Below are 18,833 nucleotides of genomic sequence, written 5' to 3' on the forward strand. Positions count from 1 at the left end.
TTACTGCTAAAGGAGGCCGAGGAATAACTAAACATTTCACACCCAGAGCAGAAAAGTGCGGGAGAGACAGGAGAAGCCGCCATGCTAAATCGGCTAAGAGCTAGTAGCTACGCAACCTAGCGGATTCCTAAAAACACACAAAGTGAATAATGTGTAAATAATTTAAAGGTGATTCAGCAGAAGGAGTGCCCCAATCAAGGCACCAAACAGGCCATGAAACAGCACAGGCAACGCACGACAACAGTGCTAAAAGAGAAAAAAATAAAAAATAAAAACGAAAGCGTTAGCAAGCTAGTTAGCTTGCCAACGCTGATGAAAGTTAGCTGATAAAAGTGCTCCGTCGCGATGTTTCGACCGTTAGAGGTCTTCCTTAGGCGTTGGAGCACAGTAAAAAAGTAAAAAAAATAAAAAAAAAAGTAAAAAGGTAAAAAAGTAAAAAAGTCTTGAAAAAGACTGTTAATTCAAGTCCAAAGCAGCAGGTAGCAGTCTCTGTGTAAACAGTCCCAACAGAGAGCCAAAATTCTGATGTGTAGCAGCAGAACTTATTTCCATCAGTTATGAAGAAATACAAACAGTTTGGCACTCTATGGTAAATCTGCATGGAGTACCACTGTGCCACTTAATCATGAAGCTGTATAACTGGGGATACAAAATGCAAAACATGTACTGAGCACAATTTCTCCAGTCACAGCCACCAAAGCCTGTAACTTCTTCTGGGTGGTCTGTGTGTCTTGGTGGCTTTCCTCACTGTTCTTCTTGCACAGTCACTCAGTTTTTCAGAACTGTCTACCCCACACAGATTTACCATAGAGTGCCAAACTGTTTATATTTCTTCATAATTGATGTAAATAAAGTTCAAGACATATTCAGTGACTTGGAAATGTTCATGTATCCATCCCCTGACTTGTCTGAAGAAAACTGGCAATAAAACTGATTATTTACAGGTATTATACCAAAGGGGCCCATTACTTATGCAACCCGTCACGTTGGAGTTTATATTTTTTATTAATTGATATCAAGTTGTAGCGATTTACTTTCAATTTGAGTCTAAGGAAGCTAATTTTAGAAATTTTTATATTGAGAAGCCTTATTTACTTTTTGTATTTGAAATGCCATAAACAAATTAAAATGCGTGAAATACCAAGGGGCTGAATACTTTTAAAGATGCATTAACAACCACTGACCTACATCTCATTATACAGGGCATCAGAGGTAGCAAATTGGACAACATTCAAACAGCAGTAATGTCTAAATGGAGGTGCAGGTTGACGGCTCGTACATACATTTGCCATTGTACTATTCGCATTCTGAGTGCGGGTACATTTCAGCCAATGAATGGGTGAATGGAATATTGTGCAGATTCGTGTTTTGGGAGAGTATTGTGTCCACATCTGAGGATGCATCATTAACAGGTTTGTTGTGCCTTCAGATGAGCCAGACTTGAGCTTTGTTCTTTCACCTTTCATAATGTTGCACAGCATGTTTGTGCGCATCCAATCTGACTGTTGTAGCAACAAAACACAGCAGCTTCATCACATTCTTCACTCCATCACACAACAACAAACATGCTGGCCTGTTTTTGAGGGGGCAGAACACTGCACCTGAAACTCAGGCACAAGACAAAGTTCCATTGTCTAATTAGCAAGTTCGCGCAAGCATGGCGGGTGCACGTGATAAAACACCAAAGACAAAGTTACAGCATCCGCAATTTGCTTATAAAATAGCACCAAAGGTGCCAAAATCTCATTTGAAATGGTCGAACCACAGTGGAATCATAAACTAAAACAAAGACGTAGCATCAGTCGAGTTAAAGGAGCGGCGTTATTAAACTGAAGCGCTGCAGGACATATTTCATCCATTCATTCATCTGTGTATTGGCTCCTTTTACCAGCTATATTTCCAGCTATATAATTGTATGCTTCCAGTCTAGTGTGGAACAAAAAACACTTCCAAGTTTAGAATGAGTTCTTGCACGTCGCCTTGAGGGCTCTGAGACTGAGTTCAACTTTGTTCACTGATGGTGATGATGATCCTGGAGCGTCCACGTCTCTGCCGACGACTCCTCACCCTCCTTTGCTCTCTTGATTAGCTGCTCCACAGCGGCCGGTCTCAGTTGAATGTCCTCTTCATGTCCTCAGCTTCTTTGTCTTCTTCTCACACTCACCAAGCTGTAGGTTCAGCAATAACAAAATACTTTTCTTATATCCATGTTTCGTTTATAATAAAACCACCACCGCCTCACCTGTCACCTCTGTGCTTTTGATTGGCAGCTGTCGTCAACTTCTCTGTCTGCTGACTGAATGATTTTTGATTGGACAGTTGACATTGAGGTGGTGCCAAATAAAATAAAAATTAATATATGTATCATATTGATGCAGTTGTCTTTTGAAAAATATTTTCTGGAGACCAAACCCCTTTTTCTTTAAGAAAATGCATTTATTTGGAAATAATGGTTGTAAAAGGACATTGATATAGGAAAAACAGGCAAGATTACATAAAGTAGTAGTGCAATAAATAGAGCAAACCGGGCTCCTCTGATCATCCTGTCAAGTCATCGTGTTGTTAGTCAGTTCTGCCCAGGCTCACCACTTGCATAATAATGACTTGCATTAGATCAGCGATGTACGAGGTCTGTTAGAAAAGTATCCGACCTTATTATTTTTTTCAAAAACCATATGGATTTGAATCACGTGTGATTACATCAGACATGCTTGAACCCTCGTGGGCATGCGAGAGTTTTTTAACGCCTGTCGGTTACGTCATTCGCCTGTGGGCAGTCTTTGAGTGAGGAGTCGCCCACCCTCTCGTCGTTTTTTCATTGTTTAGGAATGGCTCAGAGACTGCTGCTTTGTTTGATCAAAATTTTTTCAAAACTGTAAGGCACAACTGAGTGGACACCATTCGATAAATTCAGCTGGTTTTCGGGAAAAAATTTTAACGGCTGATGAGAGATTTTGGTCTGGTAGTGTCGCTTTAAGGACGGCCCACGGTGCCTGACGGCGATCTGCGCTTCGAGGCGGCAGCGTCTCGCCGTTTCAAGTTGAAAACTTCCACATTTCAGGCTCTGTTGACCCAGGAAGTCAGAGAACAGAGAACTTTCAGAAGAAGTTGGCATGAGGAGTTTATTCGGACATTCCATTGTTAACGGACATTTTGTAATGAAAGAACGTGCGGGCAGAGTCGCATGTCGGGCCGGACCCGACCGCGGGGGGTCGCGACAGGAAAAACACCTCCGTTGGAAACCTTAACGGGAAAGTTGGAACATGCCCAAGCTGTTAAACAATTTCTCAGTTACTCACTTGTTGAAAGCCATCAAAAGCCGCCTGAATTTTACAAATGGTTTTCAACACGGAGGTGTTTTTCCTGTCGCGGCGCACACAGATTCGCCGAATCGTCACGGAAACGACTCGCCGAATTTGCGCTCACGTCTTTCATTAAAAAAATGTCCTTAAACAGTGGAATGTCCGCATAAAGTCCTCATGCCAGCCTCTTCTGAATCTTCTCTGTTCTCTCACGACGTTCTGGGTGAATTAAGCCTTAAATTAGGATGTTTTCAGCCGAAACAGGCCGACGACGGCGCCTGGAAGCGCTGCAGGACGTCCCGCTCTGTGGGAAGTCCTTACAGCGACAGAAACACCCCATAATCTCTCATCAGCCGTTAAACCTTTCACCGAAAACCAGCTAAATTTCTCGAATAGTGTCCACTCGGATATTCCTCACAGGTCCAGAAAAATTTTTGATAAAGCAACGCGCACCGTCTGGAGCAGCGTGTGAAACAAAGGAATTCAGCCGAGAGGGCGGGACCACATCTCACTCAAGGCCTGCCCACAGAGAAATGACGTCACCGACGCATGAAAAAACTCACGCATGCGCACGAGGGTTCAAGCATGATTGGTGTGATCGCACGTCATTCAAATCCATATAGTTAAAAAAAAAATGTCGGTTTCTTATCTAATAGACCTCGTACACGTTGGACTTTTCAGATGAGTAAATGCCCCAGAGGTCCTCAAATCTTCCCATGAAGGGACGATTAAAGTGACTGTGGAGGCTTAAAAAACTTTTCTATATGTACAGTAGTGTTCAGAATAATAGTAGTGCTATGTGACTAAAAAGATTAATCCAGGTTTTGAGTATTTCTTATTGTTACATGGGAAACAAGGTACCAGTAGATTCAGTAGATTCTCACTAATCCAACAAGACCAAGCATTCATGATATGCACACTCTTAAGGCTATGAAATTGGGCTATTAGTAAAAAAAAAAAAAAAAATAGAAAAGGGGGTGTTCACAATAATAGTAGTGTGGCATTCAGTCAGAGAGTTTGTCACTTTTGTGGAACAAACAGGTGTGAATCAGGTGTCCCCTATGTAAGGATGAAGCCAGCACCTGTTGAACATGCTTTTCTCTTTGAAAGCCTGAGGAAAATGGGACGTTCAAGACATCGTTCAGAAGATGGGTGGGGGGGGACCACAGTAGAGGCTTTGGACATATGTCAAACTAGCCAGCGCAGTGGACAAGAAGAGATGTAATTCTAAAGGGGTACAGCAAAAATGTCAAGGAGAATTGTCATTTAATTCACTACTTGTGAATGTTGTATGCTGTTTCTTGTAGTGATGTTGTTAAAACTGTCTTGATAAATAACTGGAGTTAAAATGCAGACAACTGCCATTCAACATCATAAATACCGGGGTTGGAATGTGTGTGGGGAGGGTGTATTTGGGGTGGGGCACAGAATCTCACATGCCCCATCCTGACACCAACACTGCTCTCCTACTACTTCAGTCTGTTGCATTATATTTGGTGACAAACTGATGCTTTTACCGAGCATTTCTCTTTGGCTCTTGTTGTTTTAGTTCTAAACTAATACAACTCCTCTCTGATGAAGGTGATACTTGGCCTTCAACTCTAAACCCGTCCGCCCCGACACTGAACAAAACACAGTTATTGAGATCTAACTTTAAAATACTGCAACGCTGTGGCAAGAAAATGAGCTCAAGTGAGCAATAAAGGTCACTGCGCCAGTGTGTCAACATGACACTGTGAGCGCTGTGGTGCAGTGGTGACACCAAAACGAGCACTATGACAGCTGGAATGTCCAACACAAACAAAGAACCGAAAAAAGGAACAGGTCACATGAAGCCGATACCACTGCTTGGTGGGGGGGGTTACTGTCTGCTCCAGTACCAATCTCCAGATCAGTTTCCAGATATCTCAGTGTCATTATGTGCCTGTAATCACCTTAAGTCACTTAAGACCAGAACATGATCCATATCAGGGATTCCTCAGGCATGTAAATATCTCCATTACACGCACAGCGCTTTATCAGTCTGCAGAAGAGATGTCCACTCAGATGAGGTTTTTCCTTGTGGTTCAAACACAGGTTTGGTCCCAGTCCTAAAGTCCAGTGGAGGAGGCGCTGTGTTGTGTCAGCAGACAAAAGGATTCCCCTCCCCGTTCTGCTTAATTACAGAGCACGACTGGCACAAACCTGTTATTTTTAAACCGTCCAAGCATCTTCCAGTACTTTAGGGCTTTAGAAAATTTTGCAAACCTCTACAGATTTTCTCCCTCAAGCACATATTTAGCAGGAATAAGTTTGTTTGCGGGGGCAGATACTTTGTACAAGCACACATTGGTGAGTGTTTCCTAATACCCAGAGGGTGAGCTCAGTCTCTGCTGTGGCTGGTCAAGCACACACTTGGTTTGGAATGGTTGATGATTGGGCTTTTTTTTTTTTATCTCCTTAGTATTTCAAAACTGCTTATTTGCAGAATGGAGTCAGTGTGAGTCACAAGCCTGGAGTAGATGGTAACAGATATTCATAGAATATTTGGTTAAATTGGTGACCTTAGCAAAAGAAATTGAGTGCATTATAGTGATCTGATGCAGAAGTCTTAAATCAATATGAATTTACAGGGCAGGTGAACCAGGTGGGAAGCAGGGTCTGAGCAGCAATTTCTGTAATTTTTTTTTTATTATTATTATTATTTAGTAAATATATTTAGAACAGAATAATTTATATTAAAAAATGATATAAATGGTGATGGTTTCAAGATCGTTGCATCTCAAGTGAGAATGTACCAATTTAACACCAGTGGGTGTGTCTAGGTTGCACTATGAAGATGCTTCCTGTTGGCTGCTCAGTTTTGACCCGATTGATTATTATGAAGTAAAATAAGCAGAATCTGATCTAATTTGTGTTACCGACTGGGAGCCTCAAGTAAACCTCTAAAGACTTACCTCCAGGTGTGTTCATTCTATTCTGTGGACAGTTTCTAAAACTCTCACCTCAGTGGACAAAAATGGCATAGGGTTCATGTGCCGTTTGGCGTGTCTGGGACAGATGTGGGATACTTGGAATCCATTTTATGATTATAAGAGAGCTTTTTAGGGATGCAGTACTCGCCTTTCTTTTCTGCCAAAGTAAGCAGTGGTTGGTTCTGTAAGCCCTGGTTAAAGAGTTTTTTTTTTTTTTTTTTTTTTTGCTCCCGAGTGCTGCTGGAGATACCATCAGGATCTCACAGGAAGGATGTGGTGGGAGAAATGGAACTTAAACTCAGAGTTTGGCTTCCTTCACATACACAAGAAATTTTCTTTCATTATACATAACTCAGTCACATGGGGTGTGCAGCCAGTACATTCTGAGTGCCGGTCCCAAGCCCGGATAAATGAGGAGGGTTGCGTCAGGAAGAGCATCCGGCGTAAAACAAGCCAACCCAACTATGCAGACTAAGAATCAAATTTCCGTACCAGATCGGTCGAGGCCCGGGTTAACAATGTCCGCCACCGGTGCTATTGCCCAACAGGGTGCTGGTGGAAATTGGGCTACTGCTGGGCGAAGACAACGAAGAAGAGGAGGAGAACATTTCCACAAACAGCGGGAGAAGAAGAAAACTAGAAGGGTGGAAATGAGAGTGGGGACTTTGACTGGTAAAGGGAGAGAGCTGGCTGATATGATGAAGAGGAGAAAGGTAAACATATTGTGTGTGCAAGAGACCAAGTGGAAGGGAAGTAAGAGTAGGAGCATCGGCGGTGGGTACAAGTTGTTGTACCATGGTGAGGACAGGAAGAGAAATGGTGTTGGGGTCATTTTAAAGGAAGAGTATGTTAAAAGTGTGTTGTAGGTTAAGCGAGTGTCTGACAGGGTGATGAGTGTGAAGTTGAAATTGAAGGGGTGATGATGAATATCATCAGTGCATATGCCCCACTGGTAGGTTGTGAGAATGTAGGAGAAAGAAGATTTCTGGACTGTGTTAGATGAGGTGGTTGCGAGTGTGCCTAAGCATGAAAGAGTGGTGATAGGAGCGGGCTTCAATGGGAATGTTGGTGAAGGGAACAGAGGTGATGAGGAAGTAATGGGTAGATATGGTATCAAGGATAGGAATGGGGAAGGATAGATGGTAGATGATTTTGCAAAAAGGATGGAAATGGAAGTTTTGGGATAGTCGGAGAGATGAAAAAAGTAGGGAGGAGTACAAGCAGATGTGGCGTAAGGCGAAAAGAGAAGTGGCAAAAGTGAAGGAAAAGGCATATTGCAAGCTGTACAAGAAGTTGAATAGTAAGGAAGGAGAAAAGGACTTGTATCGATTGCCCCGACAAAGGGACAGAGCTGGAAAGGATGTGCAGCGGGTTAGGGTGGTAAAAGATGCACATGGTAATGTGCTGATAAGTGAGGAGTGTGTGCTGAGATGGTGGAGGGAATATTTTGAAGAGCTGATGAATGAAGAAAATGAGTGAGAGAAAAGGCTGGATGATGTGGTGAGAGTAAATCAGGAAGTACAAGAGATAAGTAAGGAAGAAGTGAGGGATGTTATGAAGAGGATGAAGAGTGGAAATGCAGTTGGTCCAGATGACATTCCAGTGGAGGCATGGAAATGTCTAGGAGAGATGGCAGTAGAGTTTCTAATCAAATTGTTTAATAAAATCAGAAAGTGAGAGGATGCCTGAGAAGTGGAGACGAAGTGTGCTGGTTCCGATTTTCAAGAACAGGGGTGATGTGCAGAGCTGCAGTAACTACAGAGGCATAAAGTTGATCAGCCACAGCATGAAGTTATGGGAAAGAGTAGTAGAAGCTAGGCTTAGAAAACAGGTGAAAATCTGTGAGCAGCAATATGGTTTCATGCCGAGAAAGCGCACTACAGATGCAATGTTTGCTCTGAGAATACTGTTGAAGTACAGAGAAGGTCAGAAAGAGTTACACTGTGTGTTTGTGGACTTAGAATGATAGGGTGCCAAGAGAAGAGCTGTGGTATTGTATGAGGATGTCTGGAGTGGCAGAAAAGTATGTTAGGGTAGTGCAGGACATGTACAAGAATAGTGTGACAGCGGTGAGATGTGCAGTAGGAATGACAGACTCATTCAAGGCGGAGGTGGGATTACACCAAGGATCAGCTCTGAGTCCTTTCTTGTTTGCAGTGGTGATGGACAGGTTGACGGATGAGATCAGACAGGAGTCCCCATGGACTGTGATGTTTGCAGATGACATTGTGATCTGCAGTGAGAGTAGAGAGCAAGTTGAGTCTAGTCTGGAGAGGTGGAGATATGCTTTGGAGAGAAGGGGATTGAAAGTCAGTAGAAGCAAGACTGAGTACATGTGTGTGTGAATGGGAGAGAGCCCAGTGGAATAGTGCAGTTACAAGGAGTAGAGCCCGACCGATATGGATTTTTGGAGGCCGATGCTGATAACGATATTTGGATGAAAAAATGCAGATAATCGATTAATCGGCTGATTTGCCGATAGCCGATAAATCAGCCAATATTATTATTATTTTTTAAGTGAATAAAATGTTCTCTTTTTTTTTTTTTCTTTTTTTTTGGACCCTTAACAAAAAAGGTATGAGCTAAAAGCTGGCAGAGCTGAAGATGTTGTGATTCTCTTTGGGAGTGACGAGCATGGACAAGATTAGGAATGAACATATCAGAGGGACAGCTCAGGTGGGACAGTTAAAGACAAAGTCAGAGAGGTGAGATTGAGATGGTTTGGACATGTGCAGAGGAGGGACCCAGAGTATATAGGGAGAAGGATGCTGAGGATGGAGCCACCATGCAGGAGGAGAAGAGGGAGGCCAAAGAGGAGGTTTATGGATGTGCTGAGGGAGGACATGCAGGTGGTTGGTGTGACAGAGGAAGACACAGAGGACAGGGTGAGATGGAAATGATTGATCTGCTGTGGCAACCCCTAACGGGAACAGCCGAAAGAAAAAGATACATTTGTTAAATGTACATGGATGTCTGTATAGATTTCTTGTTAAGGTGATGTGTTCTTTAATCTTCTTCAGGTTGTGTCTGATGCTGCAGGCCAAGGAGTCACAATAACTGGAAATAAAACTTTTAACAACTGGAACTGGCCAAATGCCGTCATCTTTGCTGCCACTGTCATCACAACTATTGGTAAGTACTTTTCAGAGCTAAGGTTTTAGGTGCATTAAATGTACCTAAAACAGTCTGTATGGTCCCAAGCTTCTTATATGTTAGTGGTAACGGTCTGGATGGTCTTTTTCATCTTTGGCGTGGAGCACGCAGGTATCCATTTTCTCCAAAAAACATCTGGAATACTGATTTGTCTGACCACAGTAAATATTCCCACTGTGTGACGGTCCAACTCAGATGCTGCCAAGCCCAAAGAAGTGAAAGTAATGAGCAGGTTGAGACAAGGCTGGAGAGCTGAAGATACACTCTGGAGAGACGGGGAATGAACACACATGCAGGGGAGCCCAGTGGAATAGTGTGGTTGCAAGGAGTAGAGGTAGTGAAGGTAAATGACATGAAATATTTGGGGTCAACTATGCAAAGTGATGGGAGACTGTGGTAGGGAGGTGAAGAAGAGAGTGCAGGCTGGGTGGAGTGGGTGGAGAAAGGTGATGGGTGATTTGAAACAGAAGACTATCTGCAAGAGTGAAGGGGAAAGTCTACAACACTCTACTGAGAGCAGCAATGTTGTACGGCGGTGGTGCTATCTAAAAGACACTAAACAGAGATGATGATGTGATTTTTCTTTGGAAGTGACAAGGATGGACAGGATTAGGAATTAACATATTGGAGGGACAGCACAGGTCGGACGGTTTAGAGAGAAAGTCAGAGAGGCCAGACTGAGATGGTTTGAACATAAGAGGAGGGATCTAGGGTACATAGGAAGAAGGATGCTGAGGATGGAGTCACCAGGCAGGAAGAGAAGAGGGAGGCAAAAGAGGAGATTTATGGATGTGCTGCAGGAGAACATGCAGGTGGTTGGTGTGACAAAGGAAGGATGGGGTAAGATCTGCTGTGCCGGCGAACCCTAATGGGAGCAGCTGAAATAAGCAAAATATGTATATATGAAAACTGTCATCTCTTAAGTGGCCTTCCATTATTTAGTAGAAAATCTGAGGTACAAATATGAGGTATTTCCAATCTCTTTATTTTGAGTGATCAAGTCCTTGCTGCAGTTTAAGTTTCTCTTTATTCTAGGTTTATGTTGTATTACTGTAGTAGAAGGTTTTATACATTAATTGGATTTTCCTACTGTGCATTTAAACATCACTTTGTCACTTTTTTTTAAAGGCTATGGGAACATTGCTCCAAAAACGTCAGCAGGACGTGTATTTTGTATCTTCTATGGGCTTTTTGGTGTGCCTTTATGTCTTACCTGGATCAGCGAGCTGGGAAAGTTCTTTGGTGGCAGAGCCAAGCACCTAGGACAGTTTTTAACCAAGAAAGGCTTTTCACTGGTAAGTGGATATGGGATCTGGCAAAACCATACTTTTCTGGTGTATTAGATATCTTTTAGCTCATCTAATTCTTTTTTTCTTCTTCTTCTTCTTCTTCAGAGAAAGGCTCAGTTTACCTGTACAGCTCTGTTTCTTCTCTGGGGTGTGTTGGTACATTTAGTCCTTCCACCATTAGTATTTATGTCTCAGGAAGGTTGGACATATATTGAAGGGCTGTATTTCTCATTTGTCACCTTGACCACAATTGGTTTTGGTGACTTAGTTGCAGGTAAGTTGAAAAATCCTACATATTGTCGTACAGTGGTGTCCAAAGACAAGGTGATTTCACTTTGAGCAGATGGGATGTGTTCATCAGTGAAACCAGCTGGTGGAGTCAGTGGTGGCAAAGAAAACCTGCACCCTCTTGGCCTTTTCTGGAGTGTCTTTGGACACCACTGTTGTAGTACTAAAGCCACTACGTGATCCTCTCACATATGTAACGTTATGTGACATATGCGGTACACGTGGTTCATCTTGTTCAGTCTGGTTTGCTCATTGCTTCTTTTTGTTTTGTCCTACAGGTGTAGACCCAAATACAGACTATCCTACTCTATACCGCTACTTTGTGGAAGTGTGGATTTATCTGGGGTTGGCCTGGCTTTCTTTGTTCTTCAACTGGAAAGTACGGATGGTCATTGAGGCCCACAAAGCACTAAAGAAACGCCGCAAGTTGCGTAAACTGTCTCTTGATGAGCTTCGGCACTACAAAGCAACTCACAAGGCAGCACTGCACCTGCCACCTACATCTAATGATGTCAACATCTTCAGCTTCCTGTCCAAGAGGAAGGAAGGATACAATGACTTGATTAAGCAGATTGGCACCAAACAAGATGATGGGAACAAATGCAGTGGTGAAACAAAGTCCAAGCAGATGGGCCATTCCAAAAGTTGCAATGATGCTCCTGTATATAATGACCACACTATTCTCAGTCTGGAACGGTCACCACGCCTGAAGAGATGCTACAGTTTCAGTGACCGTGTCACTGTCGCATTTTCAAAATCCAAAAACTACCTCCTGGGCACAGAAAATGGTTTGCTGCTAACAGAGGACCACAGAGACTGTGATCTAGAAGTTGACCAGGATCGGATCTATGAGAACCAGCTTGACAAAGATGTGGATCTGGAGAACAGAGAAGTGGGAGTTGGTCAAGCAGGTGGCCGAAGGACATGGGACTCCAAAGAGCACCATCACCACCTCTCCTTTCAAAATGCAAACATTACGTTTATTGATGAGAACTTTCTCTGCTATAACCTGGAGGAGGAGGAGGACGATGACGACGCAAAAGCAAAACTCTCTATTACAACATGTGATGAAAATATTGAAGCGAACTCAAAAGATGAGCCGAGCTCAGAATCAGAGGGGTCCGTGTTCACTAGTGATGGGTCAGAACATGGTCAGTCTTATGAGAAACTTGTAGAGGAATATGCAAAAAAAGAAAATACAGGCTCTTGAGATCAACTCGGGTCCATAGTTATTTGGACAGTGAGACAGTTTTTGAGACCACCACAATGGAGTTGAAGTTAAACAATCATGATGTGTTTGGAGTGAGAACTATTAAAATATCACAGTAGCCATTTAGGAATGACAGCCATTTTTATGTACAGTCCCTCCATTTTCAGAGGTCATCAGGAATGGAACAAAATAAACATAAAGGTTATTTTGAATACATCACTTTTAAAGCCAGTTTTCATTAGACAAGTCCAGGGATGGATACATGAACATTTTCAAGTCATTAACTATCTCTTAGACTGCATTTACATCAGTAATTTAGAAATACAAACACCATGGTACTGTATGGTAAATTTGGCTCGACTAGGCAGTTCTCAAAAACTGAGTGATAATGGAAGAAAGAGATTATTGATGGAAGCCACCAAGATACCCTTGACACCTTGGAAGGAGTTATACGCTTCTTTAACTGTAACTGGTCTGTTACATCATCAGTTGTACAGTTTAATGTGGCGGAGCACAAAGAAAGATTTTTCTTAAAAAAAGATGTGAAACTTCAGCTACTGTTTGCCAAAAGGCGCATAGGAGAGCCATACTCAGATTTGATAGTTTTCTTGTGTCAAAGACCTCCTCTGCTCCAAAACATAGATATAACAGGCTATGACTGGTTGTATAACAGACAAAAGTTTCACTGTCCTCAGTTTCTCCAGTCACAGATGCCTATAACTCTTAAGTTGTCATGGGTATATTGGTGGCTTCCCTCACAAGCCTCCTTCTTGCACAGTCACTGTTTTTGAGAATTTCATACTCCAGACAGATTTACTGTATTTTTACTAGATACGGTTACTAGATTTACTAGAAACCAGAGGTGGGATGGAGTCATTCTCAAGTCATGAATTGGCAAGTCTCACGTCAAGTCTCAAGTCAGCTTGCAAACATTTGGTGGCCATTATGACTTGAGACCTTACTTAAGACTTGACTTGCGACTTGCCAAGTCATGACTTGAGAGTGACTTGCTAGTGACTTTGTCCCACTTCTGCTAGATACTGTTTGTATTCACTAATGATTGGTGGAAATGAATGAGAAAGGCATCTTCACTGACGTGAAAATGTACGTGTCCATCCCCTGACTTGTCAATGAATAAATGGCTGTAAATCTGAAATGGTTAATGCAATATTTACTTTTATTGAACTTCTTGAGTTAAAGCTAAAAGTCTACACTACAAACCCATCTTAATTGTTTCATTTCAGCTCCGTTGTGGTAGTGTGAAGAGGCAAAATTTAAGAAAGTGTCACAGTCCAAATACTTGTGTACCTGACTGTTTCTGGACTGGTGTGGTATTAACACAGTCATCACATCTTCTTAATCATCTGTTGGACCCCAGTTTGGTGTTTGAATGTGAGCCATTGAAATGACCTGACTTTTCACTGAAAGTGTCTTATGGGGTCAAACCGACTGCAAAGTCAAAATCAGATTTCCAATGAAATTTTTGTCATATTTATATATAAAAAAAAATCACAATACACTCATTTTAAGAGTAGTGCTTCCTGTTAGCTATTTAAATCATCCATCGACAAGAATGCAGACCGTAGTGTATGACGTAGCCCGGTGGCTATTTAACATTTGCTCTATTTATGTGTGTTTATACAGTTTGTGACGATGCCAAAACCAAAAATTATGTTTGAGTGGTTTCTTTCTAATCGTGTGCTAAGAAATGAAAAGTTTCTTTAATTTCTCTTATTTTAATGTGCGTTCATCATATTGGTGTTTTTATAATATTTATTAAGATGAAGGACATGGTAGCTTTTTATTGATTGCTACATGGATTCATCTGAGTGTGCCTTTGGACAGTTCCACCAAAGGAGGACAATTGAAAGTCTATGTGAGTGCAGAGTGCTTAAAACCTGACAAACAATTATATGAGCCAATTTTTAATATCCACAATAGAATTGTTGAAACTGCATCAGAAGTTATCAGTGATAGAAAGGACACATCTGAGATTGCCTTATGCCTGGTTCACACGGCAAGATGATAATGTCGATATCTGACCTGATCTTCCCCTTCCTTCAATTTTAAAGAAGTCGTGACTATCATGATGGCTCTAAAGATAGCAGGCATGTGAGAATTGTGAATTTCTGCATAATTACGCATTTTTAAATTTCTGCCAAAGTATTTTGCATGAGGTATACTGTTTTAGACTGATTAGATTAGATACATTAGATGTCATAAAAACATTTTACAACAATCTTATGCTTATACCGTACTACCATAAATGGGTGCAAATTTCCATAAAGCAGTCAGAAAAAAAAAAACACGTAGCCAAACAAAATAGATAAAATCTAAAGAAAGACATGATAGAAAGGGACAAAACTTATGATTTGGATGCCAGGAACATTGACAGAGAAGCAGGCATCAGGTACCCTTAGGACTGGACGTTGTGTGAGAGCCATGTGAGTTGTTCTCTGCTTCTTTCTGCAGTAAGTTGTTTTTAAAGGACATGTTGCATGTGGTTTAACGTCCCGGTTAGCAACACAACATCAAAGTATTCATGATCCATGCACATGCAGAAATAATTAGTGATCTCTGATGTATTTTGCTAATTATTAGAGTTTGAGAAATTAAAGCATCTTAACCACTGAATCAATATGAAGTAATTGTGTTGAAGTGGTTCAGTGTTTCGAAGCATTCAATACAGTTAAATATAATGACATTTGCTGGGAAACTTTAACATAGCACTTGCATCGAACAATAAAGGGCAAGATGTCATGAAACAGGCACTGTTACGTATGTTTAATAATAAAGGTTCTATGTGCATCTTGAAATTTTTTACTATATTTTCCATTAATAATATACTTGTGTTCTAATGTGATTGTGCCATCATGAAATGCTGTATGTAATAGAGATAGAAATTGTGAAATGCTTGTTCAACTAAGGTCTGTTATGAAAATAGTTGTACAAAATGAAGGTGATTTGAGGGCATCACGGGTTATTTAAAAACAAGATCATTTCAGTGATGTTAGGTTTGAGTCTGTTCCTCTTCTTTGTTACTACCTCTCCAGTTTTGGAGAAGAAGCTCTCATGCAGCACAGACGTTGCTGGCATATGGAGATAGTTTGTCAGAAACATCCCGGTGGCTGACAGAGTGAAACGAAAGTTGCTATGTCTGATAACGAAGCTTCTGACCTTTCATTCGAAAGTTTTTTTATTATTATTACTTCTAGTTTTTGTTGTTTGATTTTTAAATGGATCACAATGGAAATAAGTGTTTTCACTGTCTTGTCGTCCATGTATTTTTAATGTATTTACAATTATATTATGTACTTACATTGAACTTACTAAATAAAATAAATTAATCAATCAATCTTAGCCACATCTAAGACAGCGAGACAGGCTCGTATTAAATCAATGCACAAAAAACCACAGAAAATAAAGGCAAATAATAAATGAACCTGGGATGATATTGATCATACAAGTACCAAAACTTGCAAAGTGGAACTATTGACAATCTTGAATATTGAAAATAGGTTAAATTGTGTGAGAAGTATTTTGATGGAAATTCATCAGGTTTTCCACATATCTGTTAATATATTTTTAGGGCTTCAGCATGGAATGCTGTGTATAAGTGCATGCCTTTCATATCATGTACAACAAGGCAACCATTCTCTTATTAAAATCATATGAGAATTGCAAGAATCCATGTGGTCAGAATTGCAGGGAGTATGGTCGTGTCCTGTGTATGATCTACAGTTAATTTTATCTCACTGCCCTTTTGACATTTTTGTTTGTTGCAGTCAAATTGAATTATAAGCCAGATATTTTGCAAATTCGCTGCAGAAGATGGTTCTGGGGAGCATTAACATGACTAAAACCCTTCAGCTTCTGGGGGTCATCAATTCCCCAGACCCCTGACCATGGCCCTCTTGACCCCAGGCCATTTTAAGCATTTTTTTATTTGCCTCTCGCATGCCTGGATAATTTCATTAGAGATTGCTTTAGTCTGCTTGGAAAGATGTCAGGACCGCTCAGACCTCAAATTGTGAATATTGAACGTTGGATCGTTTTGGCCCGATGTCCCAGCGTATGGGGTGTTCCCTGAGCACAAATGAGCATGCATCCTGTTCAATGTGACATGTAGCCAATCAGAAAGCGAGGTGACAGAAGCATGGAGGGGAATCCAAAACGGTTTACTCTGAAGTTAGATTTGATCTTGCGAGGTTTTACAAGATTTCCCGTCTGACCTGGGAATGTTTGTGAGTGAAATCTGTTCATGTGTGGTGTGTTGTTTTTACCATGTGGCTGCACACAACGTATGACCAAAACTGTTCCATGATTATTATTATTTTATTTATTTATTTATTTATTGATCACCATGTGTGGGGTCTCTCAGGTATTGAAAACCTACCGACAATTTTAAAATCTTGCTGTTTGAACCAGGCATTACTCATGGTAGTGCAGCAGATAACAAATATTTATAGAAGGATCTTTCAAATGGTGATATAAGCACCAAATTTGGCCCAAATACTTGTTTGAAAAAGCAGACAGGCCACTTGAATTTTCAGTAGGTGGCCACATAGAGGTCAGTGAAGAATTACACAGGGGTAAAAATGCTCCAATCATATTGAAAAGTATACCACATTATTTGTCTGATCATAACGATTCCAAAAAGGTATAGTTTGGACTATCTGTGACTGAATTCTGTTGAGTTATGGGGTAAAAACAACAGAAATGGTGACAAGTCAATTTCAGTTTGTACAGGAGTCAAAAGTTAAAGTTGCACCAATTTTGGTAAAGTTATTAGTCGAGTTTAGAGGGTTTTTAAAAAGGAATAGTTTGCACCATGTGTCGACATTGTTTGACCTTGACTTTGGACACCAAGCATTCGGCACGGTCAAAACTATTCCATTCATTAATCCTATTAGCTCAACCAATAATTTGCATCACTTTTTGCCCATATTGGAGCAACTTTAATTTTTGACCTCTGTACAAGCTGTTTTCACCCCATAACTCCATGACATGCAGTCACAGATAGTCCAAACTACACCTTTTAGGAATATTTATGCTCAGACAAATAATAGCATTTAACCCCTGTGCAATTCTTCAGTTGACCCCTACCTGGCTGCCTATTGAAAATTCAAGTGGCCCATCTGCTTTTTCAAAAGAGTATTATCTAAGGAGTATTTGTGCCAAATTTGGTGCTTGTATGAGAATTGAATGAACCCATCTGGTTCGAGTTGTTTCAGTTATCTGCTGCACTAGAAAGGAAGAAGGATTTGTGGTAAAATGTGAATATTTCCTACCAGAGAAGCACTGATAACTTTTTTTATTTTCCTTGCTATTTTGACTGCTCTAAACTCTTAATCTGTCCTCGTAGTGAAACATCCTCTTGAGATAGTCTCCGTCTGTGAATGCATTTTACTTTGCGTTCTTAAACACGTCAGTCTCTGGATTTAGTCCCTTTGTACACATTCAGCCACAATATCCTTATTTACTGTCTCCCTTTGTGATGGCTGCGTACGTTATCTGGCTGACTGCTCAGATTGTTGAAAAAGGATTAAAGCCCTTATTGAAATAACTGAAAGGGAAGCAAATGTGACTGATAAGTCCTTTCATCCAAGGCGTTAGAATTGCCTGTCAGTTTTAGACTACGTTAGACTCCGTACTCTCTCACTCTCACAAAGCAAGTATAGAAACTGATGTATTTCAAAATGGTCCACTATCCCTGTGGTCTCCCACATGAAGAAAGTGGTGACCTTCGGCTCACTCTCACCTCACTGTATTTGTCTTGTAAATATTGACCGTCAGTAGCCACAAACGCTGCCTTGCTCATGTGCCCTTGCTACTTGTTTGCCTTTGAGGGCTGCCTGCATGAACGACTGAAAATCCATCTGACATTAACTTGCAAAAAAATCAATGCCCTCTTTGAGTTTTTGTCCAGGTGGACACGGTCCACAGTTTTGGTGCTTTCAGTCTCTGTGTTGTATTTTCTCAATCAGAACCCAGATTTTTTGTTAAAACAAGATGATTGGTCGCCACTTTTCACCTCTCACACGTTCTTTATGTACCACGGCCGTTTGCACATGTGACCTTGTACACAAAAACTTGAAACAGTGTTAGCGTCAGTGTCGGACAGCAAGTTGAGTGTTGAATGGCGCTACTTAACGATTTATCAACCAAACTCCTCATTTAAAGCAGCATGCTTACTTCAGTTATTGTATTTATGCCTTTTTTTTTTTTGACCAATGACTTCTATTTCTGCCTTGTACAGTAACTAACTGGAAGTAAGTGAAAATACTTAAATTCTAATGCAGTAGAATGTAACTTTTATTGAATGTATTCTTTGCTGTGGTTAAATTTTCCAATGTAGGGTGTTTTTTTTTGTTGTTTTTGTTTTTTCTCCACAGCGAGCTGCACTTTGTGTGTCAGCGTTCATGTCTCATTGTCATTAGTTTTCTTGGATTATGTCAAGTAGCCATGGTACTCATCAGGATGGAATCTCATCACACATCTCCCCAAATTATCAACAAGTTTCAACATTTGTTTGGCTCCATTTCTGCAAACTTACTCTAAAGCAGTTGCAGTTTTTTTTATGATTCAATTATTCATGTTTGTATATGAATTTCAGGCAAAACTGTTTCATTTTATA

The 18,833-nt window shown here is 40.9% G+C and overlaps 1 protein-coding gene across 1 annotated transcript in view; it reads left to right on the top strand.

The window, feature by feature from the left end:
* kcnk5a (potassium channel, subfamily K, member 5a) overlaps positions 1 to 13,050 on the top strand; it is a 65,552-nt gene extending 52,502 nt beyond the window's left edge. The window contains exons 2-5 of the mRNA XM_034159529.1: positions 9,277 to 9,388; positions 10,538 to 10,704; positions 10,804 to 10,972; positions 11,265 to 13,050. Coding sequence (XP_034015420.1) covers positions 9,277 to 9,388; positions 10,538 to 10,704; positions 10,804 to 10,972; positions 11,265 to 12,196 — 1,380 coding nt within the window. The 3' untranslated portion in view covers positions 12,197 to 13,050. The remainder of the gene's footprint in view (positions 1 to 9,276; positions 9,389 to 10,537; positions 10,705 to 10,803; positions 10,973 to 11,264) is intronic.
* The last annotated feature ends 5,783 nt before the right edge of the window (positions 13,051 to 18,833 follow it).

Source organism: Thalassophryne amazonica, chromosome 19, assembly GCF_902500255.1.
Source record: "Thalassophryne amazonica chromosome 19, fThaAma1.1, whole genome shotgun sequence".
NCBI classification, from domain to species: Eukaryota; Metazoa; Chordata; class Actinopteri; order Batrachoidiformes; family Batrachoididae; genus Thalassophryne; species Thalassophryne amazonica.